The 13,195-nt window shown below is 45.9% G+C and overlaps 1 protein-coding gene across 1 annotated transcript in view; it reads left to right on the top strand.

The window, feature by feature from the left end:
* Positions 1-13,195, top strand: part of epor (erythropoietin receptor) — a 56,848-nt gene that overhangs the window by 21,944 nt on the left and 21,709 nt on the right. Inside the window, exons 2-5 of the mRNA XM_085971672.1 lie at positions 6,477-6,612; positions 7,428-7,606; positions 8,906-9,057; positions 10,307-10,460. Coding sequence (XP_085827798.1) covers positions 6,477-6,612; positions 7,428-7,606; positions 8,906-9,057; positions 10,307-10,460 — 621 coding nt within the window. The remainder of the gene's footprint in view (positions 1-6,476; positions 6,613-7,427; positions 7,607-8,905; positions 9,058-10,306; positions 10,461-13,195) is intronic.

The following is a 13,195-nucleotide window of genomic DNA, read 5'->3' on the forward strand; positions in this document are numbered from 1 at the left end:
GACTCCGAACCCCTTCGTTGAATTCTCTTCACGATCACTGAATCCCACTTTGAGTTCTGGATGCAGAGCTACTAATACGAAGGGCGGCGGCCGAGTTTGGAAGCCCGGGACGGGATGCGGCAGCCATTTGCCTCCTGAGCCCTCTTTTCAGAGCTCCTGCCCTCTTTTCTTCCAGTCGCTCCCGTTTCCCGCTCGAAAAACCCGACTCCACCCCTTCCTCCTGGGGTTTCTGCCTGGAGACTGCGCAGCCTCACTGTCTGCAACAGTTGATACTGGTGCAGAATTATGGAAAGTCTGCTCTTAGTCGCATTGTGTCCTTAAAAGTTCTTGCCGTACCTTCACATGGGCAACTTTAACCCAGGGATTTATAACAATGATAATACAGTGTCTAAGTTAAAGATTGATAACCATACTTAGTGTACATAACATTTCCAGTGGGTATTACATAAGATAGTCACCAAGAAATCCAATAGGGAATTCAGGAGAAACTTCTTTACCCAGAGAGTGGTGAGAATGTGGAACTCGCTACCACAGGGAGTGGTTGAGGCGAATACTATAGATGCATTTAAGGGGAGGCTAGACAAGCATATGAGGGAGAAGGGAATCGAGGGTTATGGTGATAGATTTAGATGAGGAAAGACCGGAGGAGGCTCGAGTGGCGCATAAACGCCGGCATGGACTGGTTGGGCCGAATGGCCTGTTTCTGTGCTGTATATCCGATGTAATCCTATGTCATGACCACTTGTCCATTTTGCAGCCACGGTGAAACTGTTTAGCATAGATAGTTAGGTACAGTGCCAGAGATTTTAGCTCCTGTTCCACTATCTTTAATTTATGGTCAGGTTTTTCACCGAACTGTGCTCATGTTTGGTCAGCTAGCAAGCAGGTCAGAGGTCGTCTGATGCATCTGCCCCATAGCTTGGTAAATGCCGCACTGCACAAGTGCAGGACGCAAAGGGTTGGATCTCTCCGACTACCTGAACAAAAGAACTTGCATTTATATAGCGCCTATCGGAACTTTTGTACTTTTTGAAGTGTAGTCCCTGTTGTAATGTGGAAAACACAGCAGCCAATTTGCGCACAGCAAGCTCCAGTAAATGACCAGATAATCTGTTTTTAGTGTTATTGGTTGAGGGATAAACATTGGGCCAGGACACCAGGAATATCTCCCCTGCCTTCTTCGAAATAGCGCCAAATACATCCACCTGAGGGGGCAGACGGGGTCTCAGTTTAACGTTTCATCCGAAAGACGGCACCTCCGACAGTGAGGCGCTCCCTCAGCACTGCACTGGGAGTGTCGGCCTAGATGATGTTCTACAAGTCTTGAGCCTACAACCTTCTGACTCAGAGGCAAGAGTGCTGCCACTGAGCCACAGCTGACGCCGCTGTTCAAAGTGCTGTTATACACCGGGGGTAACCATGGAGTGTGTCCAACCGTTTCTGTAGTGTATGTACCTTTAAGAGAGAACTACTTTTACAGCTCCTGTATACTGTAGTACCGGCAGTGACCACACCTGTATATAAGCCTTGAGCAGGCATCTGTACTGTTAGTCTTTAGACTACCCTCATCCAGTAAACACCTCTTGATTGTTAATCTGCAGTCTCCGTCTATTTATTGAAGAACACCATACTTTAAGATTCACGGATTTAACCGTTTCCACCAATTCGGTGGAAGCTTTCTTGATCAGTAGGCAGAGTACAGGATCAGAGCACCATCAAACTAAATTTAACTTGTTGTCTGAATCACCTGCTACGCATTACAGTTGGACAGATTGTTTTTTTATTGATGGTGCTGCCTTAACTAGTTGTCTCCATGGCTATGAGCCTCTGCTATCACTTGTCAGTCTATAAACTTGAGGTCACCCAAACCTCTGCTGCCTGAATCCTAACTCGCACCAAGTCCCGTTCACCCATCACCCCAGTGCTCGCTGACCTACATTGGCTCCCGCTCCGGCAATGCCTCGATTTCAAAATTCTCATCCTTGTGGTCAAATCCCTCCATGGCCTCGCCCCCCCTCCCTATCTCTGTAACCTCCTCCAGCCCCTAAAACCCTCTGAGATCTCTGCGCTCCTCCAATTCTGGCCTCTTGCCCATCCTGGATTTGCATCGCTCCACCATTGGCGGCCGTGCCTTCGGCGGCCGTGCCTTCGGCTGCCTGGGCCCTAAGCTCTGGAATTCCCTCCCTCAACCTCTCCGCCTCTCTACCTCTCTCCCCTCCTTTAAGTCACTCCTTAAAACCTACCTCTTTGACCAAGCTTGTGGTCACCTGTCCTAATATCTCCTTATGTGGCTCGGTGTCAAATTTTGTTTGATAATCGCTCCTGTGAATCACTTTGGGACGTTTTACTACATTACAGGCGCTGTATAAATGGCAGTTGTCGTTGTTGTTGTATAAAGCAGAAAACTGACTGGCGTGAGAGATCATCTATAAATGTTCATACTGTATAATTATGCCACGCATTTTACATTACTGCAAAGTCAGAACTATTTCACAGAAGCACGAAATGTGCATTTTATTACTAATGAAGCATCATGTATCAACAGGCCACTGTACCTATCTTTTATCTGATCTTCCTAGACAGTGAGCAGGAAATGGAGGAGAGTTAGGGACTGAGGAAGCCAGCCTAAGTTGTTGGGATACTTTCTGAAGGCGCGGGTGTGAGATATTGAGGCGATGTGAGTTCTGAATCGGAATTCCAGAGAGTTGTGGGCAACGTGGTTGGAAGATCAGGCTTTGATGGTGGAAAGGAAAATATATAGTAACCCGTAGTGTGAGGCCTGAGAATGAATAGCTGGAGACAGTCACCAAAATACGGTCCTATTGAGGCTGGAAGTTTTGGAATAGTCCACTGAAGATGGGGGCAGCCATATTGAATTCCGTCCGGAAAGGCACTGCAGCAGCAGAAAAAATGTTAAAATTGAATAAACCACACAAGTTCAAAATTAAAACTATATATATATAAAATAATATTCAAAATCTAACACCTACATTCACTTCCTGTCAACATTTTTCATTATAAATTTCTTTGTCCACATTTACAATGGAAATTACTCATGTCAACTTGTCACGCTGTAATTACACCTTCCTGCCAGTGGAGGTACTATAATGGCACTGATGGCAGAGGAATGTTATTACAATGCGTCAAGTTTACATAGGCAGCTTCCATTGTAAACGGGGACAAAGGCAATTCTAATAATGGAACTATAAAAGCAAGGGCAGAATGTATGACTTTAAAAATAGGGACTGAATTACATTTGCACACTTTGGTCCAATTATTCCCCACCCTCTCTAACCCCACTTCACCTGATGACTGCACTTGTTCTTGACTTCCCTGTGCAATGGCATGGAAGATTGACTAGTCCGTGTGTGTGTGTGTGTGTGTGTGTGTGAGTGTGTGCAAATATGTGTGAGAGCATGCGTGAGTATCTGTGTGTGTGTGTGAATATGTGTGTCTGTGTGTGTGTGTGAGTGCGTGTGTGAGTGTGTGTGTCTGTGTGTGAGTGTGTCTGTGTGTGAGTGTGTCTGTGTGTGAGTGTGTGTGTGAGTGTGTGTGAGTATGGGTGTGAGTATGGGTGTGAGTGTGTGAGTGCGTGTGTGAGTGTGTGTGTCTGTGTGTGAGTGTGTGTGTGAGTGTGTGAGTATGGGTGTGAGTGTGTGAGTGCGTGTGTGAGTGTGTGTGTCTGTGTGTGAGTGCGTCTGTGTGTGAGTGTGTGTCTGTGTGTGAGTGTGTCTGTGTGAGTGTGTGTGTGAGTGTGTGAGTATGGGTGTGAGTGTGTGAGTGCGTGTGTGAGTGTGTGTGTCTGTGTGAGTGTGTCTGTGTGAGAGTGTGTGTCTGTGTGTGAGTGTGTGTGTATATGTGTGTGAGTGTGTGTGTGCGTGTGTGAGTGTGAGTATGGGTGTGAGTGTGTGTGTGTTTGTGTGTATGTGTGTGAGTGTATATGTGTGAGCATGGGTGTGGGTGTGAGTGTGTGTGTGTGTGTGTGTGTGTGTGAGTATGGGTGTGAGTGTGTGTCTGTGTGTGAGTATGGGTGTGAGTGTGTGTGTGAGTGCGTGTAAATAACAATTTTGAGATGTGTCTATCATACTTTAGCTATCGCACTTTACATAAAACACCAGTAAATCAGAACAGAACTTTTCTTTTAAAGAAAAAGGCATAAAAAAAGGAAAGAAGGCTGGTCTGTTCCTCCTGGTTTTCCTGACTTTGCGATAACTTGACCTCTTCCCAAAGAGGGGCCATTGTCAATCTAGAGAAACTTTTGCCAGCAACAATAATTAGCCTACAATTGGCTTCAGGATGTGCCTATTTAAACCACTTCCCCTTGGGGTTGGGCGGGGTGGGGGGTGACCTGATTAGTGGTCTCAAAGGCACGGGCTAGGTTAGCAGTTAATCATTACAGATCAAAGCCTAACATTTGTAGAAGTATTGGAACAGATATTATGTGATTTCAGTTGGTAATCCGATCTTGGGGGCGAGAGGGGGGAGGGTAGTTGAGAATGTTAAACTGGTTAAGCAACGCATCGATTTCAGAATTCTCATGCTTGTTTTCAAATCCCTCCATGGCCTCGCCCCTCCCTATCTCTAATCTCCTCCAGCCCCACAACCCTCCGAGATTTCTGCGCTCCTCCAATTCTGCCCTCTTGAGCATCTCCAACTTTAATCGCTCCTCCATTGGTGGCCGTGCCTTCTGTTGCCGAGGCCCTAAGCTCTGGAATTCCCTGCCTAAACCTCTCCACCTCTCTCTACCCCTCTCTCCCTTCCTTTAAGGCGCTCCTTAAAACCTACCTCTTTGACCAAGCTTCTGGTCACCAGTCCTAATATCTCCTTCTGTGGCTCAGTGTCAAATTTTTGTTTGATAATCGCTCCTGTGAAGCGCCGTGGGACGTTTTACTACCTTAAAAGCGCTATATAAATGCACGTCGTTGTTGTTGTTTGAAAATTACCATGAAGGTTGTTATTGTGTGAACACTTAACAAGCTTGAATCAAATTGCGCTTTCTGTTATTTAACTGAGGTGTCAACTAGTTTATATTAAAACTGGTAATGGCCTCCGTTAAAATAAAGGAGAGAGGAATTAGCGGTGAGCTCAGGAAGCAGAGGTGTCCTAAGAACCTATAGTTATAAAGAAAAAAGAAAGACTTGCATTTCTATAGCGCCTTTCATGAACCTCAGGACTTCGCAAAGCACTTTACAGCCAATGAAGTACTTTTTTTTTTGAAGTGTAGTCGCTGTTGTAATGTGGGAAACGTGGCAGCCAATTTGCGCACAGCAAGCTCCCACATAACATGCAATGTGATAATGACCAGATAATCTGTTTTTTAGTGATGTTGGTTGAGGGATAAACATTGACCCCAGGACACCGGGGAGAACTGCCCTCTGCTTATGAAAGAAGGCTCCAAATTGGTGGCTTTTTTTTCCACTGGAACAGCGAAGGCTTGGGGTGGGGAAGGTGCAGGGGTCCAGGGTGGGCAGGGGATGGGAATCTAATAGAGATTTGCAAAATTCTATAAAATTCAGAGGGAGCAAAGAGTAAAAGATTGTTCCCGCTGGCTGGCACATCATTGATGTGGGGACACAGATTGAGGATTATTCCAGGAGAATAAATGCTGGCTTTAGAAGACAGGATTATTGGAAAATAGACTATTTTACCACAAGTGGCCAATGAGGTAGAGAGTGTAACATTATTTAAAAGGGAACCAGATATGTATTTGAAAAGGAAAAATAATAGAAGTGTTTGGAAAAAGATCAGGGGAATAAGATCAACGTAGATAGGTCTAGTTGAACCAGCGCAGGGCAATGGGTTGAATGGCTTCTCTCTGCTTTAATAAATATCAGCAATCAGCAATTGCCAGCCTAAATTTAATGTGTGAAGAGTGATGTTTATTTGTGTTGTGACACTGAGATACCGCCCCTGCTCTTCTTCTAAAAGTGCCACGGGATCTTTCACGTCCACTTGCGAGGGCAGACAGGGCCTCGGTTTAACATCTCATCCGAAAGACGGCACCTCCGACAGTGCAGCACTCCCTCAGCACTGCAGCAGTGGGTCAAGCCTGGATGATGTGCTCGAGTCTCTGGATTGGGGCTTGAAGCCCACAACCTTCTGACTCAGAGGCGAGGGTGCCACCTACTGAGTCACAGCTGACACTTGGGGCATTAGCAAACTGAAGGAAACAGAGATATAAAGGCAATTCAGTACTAATAAAAGGTTGCGCACTCAAGGTTCTCTGAAGGTTTAGCTGAGGTTGATAAATACCCAAGCACAACGCTAACGATCCAAGCCATTATTTGGACCCCCTGAGTTTAAGCCTCGCAGCACACTCTCATCATCATCATCGGTAATCCTCTGTTCTGGAGGGTTGGCAGTTATCCATCTGGTACATTATCAATCAGCCAGCTCACATCACAGCCTCATGGGTTCAGGAGGCCCCAGCGCCGCCTATTGAAAGTGACTGACGCAGGTCTGTTTTTTTATCCTAGTGCTCCTGGTAACAACAGCAGGATCGGAAAGGTTGAACTGCTTCACTCAAACGCTGGAAGACTTTGCCTGTTTCTGGGATGAGAGGGACCGCTACAACAGCAGTGAATACAGATTCTTCTACCAATACCAGTACCAGTATGTTGTCAGCTTCTCAAGAGTATTTTTCAAACCTCCCTAAAGGCGCTATTGTTTCTGCATGGACTCTATACTTAATGGGCAATGTGTCTTCGTGAAAAATATGTGTTGCAAGCTCTTTTTATTTGGGAATGCGCAGCTCGTGTAATTTGTGTGTGATGATATCGCTGAGAAGATATTGACGACCAACTCTTCTGCTTCTTCTCCTCAACTGATTTTCCCAGACACTTTTTTTTTCCACGAAGATTGTGACCATTAAATGTTCAAATCCCTCCGTGGCCTCGCCCCCTTCCCTATCTCTGTAACCTCCTCCAGCCCCACAACCCTCCGAGATCTTTGCGTTCCTACAATTCTGGCCTCTTACGCGTCCCTGACTTCCTTCGCTCCACCATTGGCAGGCCGTGCCTTCAGCTGCCTCGGCCCTAAGTTCTGGAATTCCCTCCCTGAACCTCTCCGCCTCTCTCTCCTTTAAGAAGCTCCTTAAAACCTAACTCTTTGACCAAGCTTTTGGCCAATTGTCTTAATGTCTCCTTATGTGGCTCAGGGTCAATTTGTTTTGTCTGATTATACTCTGGTGTAGCGCCTTGGGTTGTTTTACTACATTAAAGTCACTATATAACTGCAAGTTGCTGTTGTACAAATTGCACTCTTATACAAATATTGAACCAACAGAAGACATTGGGGTCGATTGTAATCCTACCCGCCCGGCATAAACTGGGTGAATAGGCATTTTAAAATCGACCAGGTGACTTACCCACCAAGGTCTCTGTCTTCAATTTTAATCTGCTCTTCTGCAATGTTACTTGGTCCTACAGAGATGATGGTGAGAAGAAAGAATGTCCACTATCCATGGAAAGGCTTGTCAGTAACACGACTCGCTACATCTGCAAACTTCCAATGATGGACGTCGCTTTATTTGCTCCGCTGGATATTGAGGTGTCGCTAAATTCAAGTGTAGTCTTGAGCAGAAAGGACATCTATATCAACCATGTAGGTGAGTGTAACGGGTGCTTTTGCTAAGCTAACAGGCATAGCTCAGTGGGTGGCCCTCTTCGCCTCTGAGTCAGAAGGTTGTGGGTTCAATAGACCCACTCCAAGAGACTTGAGCACCAAAACTCTAGGCTGACTCTCCAGTGCAGTAGTGCGGCACTGTCGGATAGTCCCGTCTTTCAGTTGAGATGTTAAAGCAAGGCCCCATCTGCCCTTCTTAGGTGGACATCAAAAGATCCCATGGCGCTATTTCGAAGAAGAACAGGGGAGTTATCCCTGGTGTCCTGGCCAATATTGATCCCTCAGTCAACATCGCCAAGAAACAGATTATCTGCTTGTTTGTGGGAGCTTGCTGTGCGCAAATTGGCTGCCGCATTTCCCACATTACAACAGTGACTCCACTTCAAACGCACTTCATTGGCTGTAAAGCGCTTTGGGACGTCCTGAGGTCATGAAAGGCGCTATAGAAATGCAAGTTATGTCTCTCATAATGCAGACCTCGGTTTCTTTGCTTTGAAGGCCAATAAGCCATGATTCCTTTGGAGCCCCATGTAGGGTTAGGTTTGGGTGACAGTGACAGCTGCTGTATTAGAATATAAAACTTGCGTTTCTATAGCATCTTTCACATGAAACTATCTCACCCTATGTAGATTGACGTAAAAAAACTACTAGGCACTTGGTCTAAGCGTTAAACAAAGCTTTAATCAACTGTTTTACAACATGGAGGTCGAGTTGTGTCCTTCACTCGTTCCTGTTAAGAATGTCCTGCGCAAGCTGGGCCTTTGCCCGAGTATTTATACTCTCCCTGGACAGCGCCACCCGCAGGCCGCTCAGTATTATTTCATAAGTCTTTCTTTCATGAATGACTGATTCACGTCATAGATAAAGCTTTATAATGAATTATCTTTTGAAGTGCAGTGACTTTTGCTGTGTAACAAATAGGGGTTACTCTGCATTAGCAATGTCCCACCAAGAGTAGAGCGATGATTGCCCCGCTAACCTGTTTAATGTTGGTATTGGCTGAGGGAGGAATGTTGGACAGGATATCATGAGAATTCCCTGCTCTTCTTCAAACAGCGCCATGGGATATGTAACATCTACCTGACAACCAGCCCCCGCCCCCCCCTCAAAAACGAGCCTCAGTTTAATGCCTCCTTCCGAATTAATTTATTCCACTGTGCTCAGCCATGATCTGATTGAATGGCGGAACAGGCTCGAGGGGCTGAATGGCCTCCTCCTGTTCCTGTCTTCCGAGCACAACGGAAACAAGATCTCAAACTTGACTTTCTTTTTCTTCCCTCAGTTGTTTTAGATCCACCGTCTAACGTGACAGTGCGACGGACTGGGAAGCCTGGCCAGCTTCATGTCACGTGGTCAGCGCCTCAATTTAAGTACCTGGAAAATTCTTTAATGTACGAAGTCAACTTTTCTTCATTTGGTTCCAGAGTGCAAAAGGTAACAGAATCCACGATTCATTGCATGATTGACAGGGTAGATGCTGAGAGGTTGTTTCCTCCTGGCTGGGGGAATCTAGAACTAGGGGACATAGTCTCAGGATAAGGGGTCGGCCATTTAGGACTGAGATGAGGAGCAATTTCTTCACTCAGAGGGTTGTGAATCTTTGGAATTCTCTGCCCCAGAGGGCTGCGGATGCTGAATCGTTGAGTATATTCAAGGCTGGGATCAATAGATTTTTGGACTCTAGGGAATCAAGGGATTATGGGGATCGGGCGGGAAAGTGGAGTTGAGGTCGAACTTCAGCCATGATCTTATTGATTTGTGGAGCAGGCTCGAGGGGCCTACTCCTGCTCCTATTTCTTATGTTCTTATAATAGAAGTGGCTGCCTTGCGAGTCCAAGTTGATCTCCAACTCTAGACATCATTACTGGGTGTAGAGGTGAAAAGTCAGAGTTTGTTCCTGCACCTGGATCACATGCTTTAAAGCGCATGTGTGCGGACACTGGGTGAGGACAGGACCAGATTATGTTCAGCGTGTCTATTGACACCACTGTGTCAGCCAATGAGTTGGAGGCGGGGAGGGACTCGCAGCAAACAGTCTATTTCACAGTAAACAAAGTCTATTTACAGAGTGACGTAAGAAAACTACTAGGCACTTGCTCTAAGCGTTAAACAAAGCTTTAATCAACTGTTTTACAACATGGAGGTCTAGTTGTGTCCTTCACTAGTTCCTGTTAAGAATGTCCTGCGCAAGCTGGGCCCGTGCCCGAGTATTTATACTCTCCCTGGACAGCGCCACCCGTAGGCCGCCCAGTATTATTTCATAAGTCTTTCTTTCATGAATGACTGATTCATGTCATAGAGTCTATTTAAAAAAGAAACTGCGGCAAACAGAAACCATGACCAAAACTGCAGCAACTTCCCCCGATAACAGTGGGGTGATTTCTCCATCAAAATGCAGTGAGTGAAGGATAGTTACACGGTACAGTGTAAACCCAATCCCAGTCACTTACAGCAGTGCGTTCTCCAGGCCTGATTGACGGTGGGCGGGGTGGGGTGGGTGGGGAGGGACAGGGAATTACCCAATCAGCTCCATCCTGTCCCGGAATAGTGGCGTCACGCTATGCAGTCGTCTATGTTGTGCTGCTGTACTATATCTGAGCCCCGTAAATTGCCGCATGAGTGACTATTGTGAACTCAGCCTCCATGCCACATGTATCTATATAACCTTCTGTTATCCGCGTAGGTGGAGATTGTCAAAGGGAAGACGGAGTGCATCATTTTGAAGCTCAAGTCTCAGACACGGTACCTTGTCAGTATTCGTGCGAAGCCTGATGGAGTCTCCATAGATGGTTACTGGACCAGCTGGTCCAAGACTGTGTCTGCCGTTACAGATTCAGGTATTAGAATTGCCTCTGAATTTTCTGACCAGTTTGCATGGGGTTTGGATTTCTCGTTGGCTTTAAGAAATGAAAATCCGTACACCCATTCTGTGTATCCTCCAACATTGTGACACAAAAGAGTTCCATTGGGAAGACCAGTGTTAGCAGAAAAGTAAGACATACAATCAGAATTTAGGAGATAGACGTGCTTGAGGAAGGTCATTCAGCCAATTCTAGGCTCACCCATCCAGAAATAAAAACCCTAAGGTCCCTCCCATCGCGGAGTCCCAACCGTTTCTCGACGGATTGTGGGATTCTAGTCTCTGTAGTCCTGCCCAGAAGCAAGGTCCATGTTTTCCATCCCTTTGTGTGAGATTAAATAGAATTTTAAAGCACATTCAGCCCAATAGGGCCATGCTGACATTTATGCTCCACGGGTATGAGGAAGAGCTTCCTGATAGTGATCCAAAATCAAAGCGTTGGAGATTTACATTTGTGCTCCTTTGACCTACTGTCTTGTTCAACTTGAATTAGTCTTCCAAATGTACCTTTTCTATACATTTATTATTTATTCATTGGACGTGGGCTTCACTGGCAGCACTTATTGCCCATGGGAAGGTGGTGGTGACAACTGAGTGGCTTGCCAGGCCATTTAAAGGGCAGTTAAGAGTCAACCACATTGCTGTGGGTCCAGAGCCAGGCATAGGCCAGACCGGGCATTGGTGAATAAAGGGCGTTAGTGAACCAGATGGGTAGCCACCATTAGAAACATAGAAACATAGAAGATAGGAGCAGGAGTAGGCCATTCAGCCCCTCGAGCCTGCTCCGCCATTCAATGCGATCATGGCTGATCATCCAAATTCAGTACCCGGTCCCTGCTTTCTCCCCATACCCCTTGATGCCTTTAGCCTTGAGAAATATATCTAACTCCTTCTTGAATATATTTAATGAATTGGCCTCTACTGCCTTCTGTGGTAGAGAATTCCACAGGTTCACCACTCTCTGGGTGAAGAAATTCCTCCTCATTTCTGTCCTAAATGGCTTACCCCTTATCCTTAGACTGTGGCCCCTGGTTCTGGACTCCCCCGCCATCGGGAACATCCTTCCTGCATCTAGTCTGTCCAGTCCTGTCAGAATTTTATAAGTTTCAATGAAATCCCCTCTCATTCTTCTAAACTCCAGCGAGTACAAGCCCAATCGACCCAATCTCTCCTCATATGTCATTCCTGCCATCCCAGGTATCAGCCTGGTGAATCTTCGCTGAACTCCTTCCATGGCAAGAACATCCTTCCTCAGATTGCTGATACTAGCTTGTTAATTCCAGATTTATTTGATTAACTGAATTTAAATTCCCCCAGCTGCCGTGGTGGGATTGTGAACTCATGTCTCCTGATCATTACCAATCTCATTGATGCTTATAAAATTCTAACAGGACTAGACAGACTAGATGCAGGTGCAGAAATGTAAATCTCCAATGCTCTGATTTTGGATCACTATCAGGAAGCGCTTCCCTATACCTGTGGATCATAAATGCCAGCATGGCTCTATTGGGCTGAATGTGCTTTAAAATTCTATTTAATGTCACACAAAGGGATGAAAAATGTGGACCTTGCTTCTGGGCAGGACTACAGAGACTAGAATCCCACAATCCTTCGAGAAACGGTTGGGATTCCGTGATGGGAGGGACATAAGAACATAAGAACATAAGAAATAGGAGCAGGAGTAGGCCAATCGGCCCCTCGAGCCTGCTCCGCCATTCAATAAGATCATGGCTGATCTGATCCTAACCGCCAATCTACTATCACAGAACCATCTCCTGAATCTAACAGAATTAGACACACGAAATAGGAGCAGGATCAGGCTACACGGCCCCTGGGCCCGCTCCGCTACCCACAGGGCCATGACCGATCCGAACCTAGACTCATGTCCAAATTCCTGCCCGCTCCCCGTAACCCTTAATTCCCTTTACTTCTAGGAAACTGTCTATTTCTGTTTTAAATTTATGTAATGATGTAGCTTCTACAGCTTTTTGGGGCAGCATATTCCATGGACCTACCACCCTCTGAGTGAAGTAGTTCCTCCTCATCTCAGTTTTGAAAGAGCAGCCACTTATTCTAAGACTATGCCCCCTAGTTCTAGTTTCACCCATCATCGGGAACATCCTCCCCGCATCCACCCGATCCAACCAATTCACAATCTTATATGTTTCAATAAGATCGCCTCTCATTCTTCTGAACTCCAATGAGTAGAGTCCCAATCTACTCAACCTCTCCTCATATGTCCATCCCCTCATCCCCGGGATTAACCGAGTGAACCTTCTTTGTACTGACTCGAGAGCAAGTATGTCTTTTCTTAAGTATGGACACCAAAACGGTATGCAGTATTCCAGGTGCGGTCTCACCAATACCTTGTACAACTGAAGCAATACCTCCCTATTTTTATATTCTATCCCCCTAGCAATGAAAGCCAACATTCCATTGGCCTTCTTAATCACTTGCTGCACCTGCATACTAACCTTTTGAGTTTCGTGCACCAGGACCCCCAGATCCCTTTGTACTTCAGTACTTTCCAGTTTCTTGCCATTAAGATAATAACTTGCTCTACGATTTTTCCTGCCAAAGTGCATAACCTCACACTTTCCAGTATTGTATTCCATCTGCCAAATCTCTGCCCACTTACTTAGCCTGTCTATGTCCCCTTGCAGGTTTTTTATGTCCTCCTCACTCACTACTTTCCCTCCCATCTTAGTATCA

This window comes from Somniosus microcephalus, chromosome 31 (assembly GCF_052327205.1).
Source record: "Somniosus microcephalus isolate GS21.2 chromosome 31, FLI_Smic_1.0, whole genome shotgun sequence".
Lineage (NCBI taxonomy): Eukaryota > Metazoa > Chordata > Chondrichthyes > Squaliformes > Somniosidae > Somniosus > Somniosus microcephalus.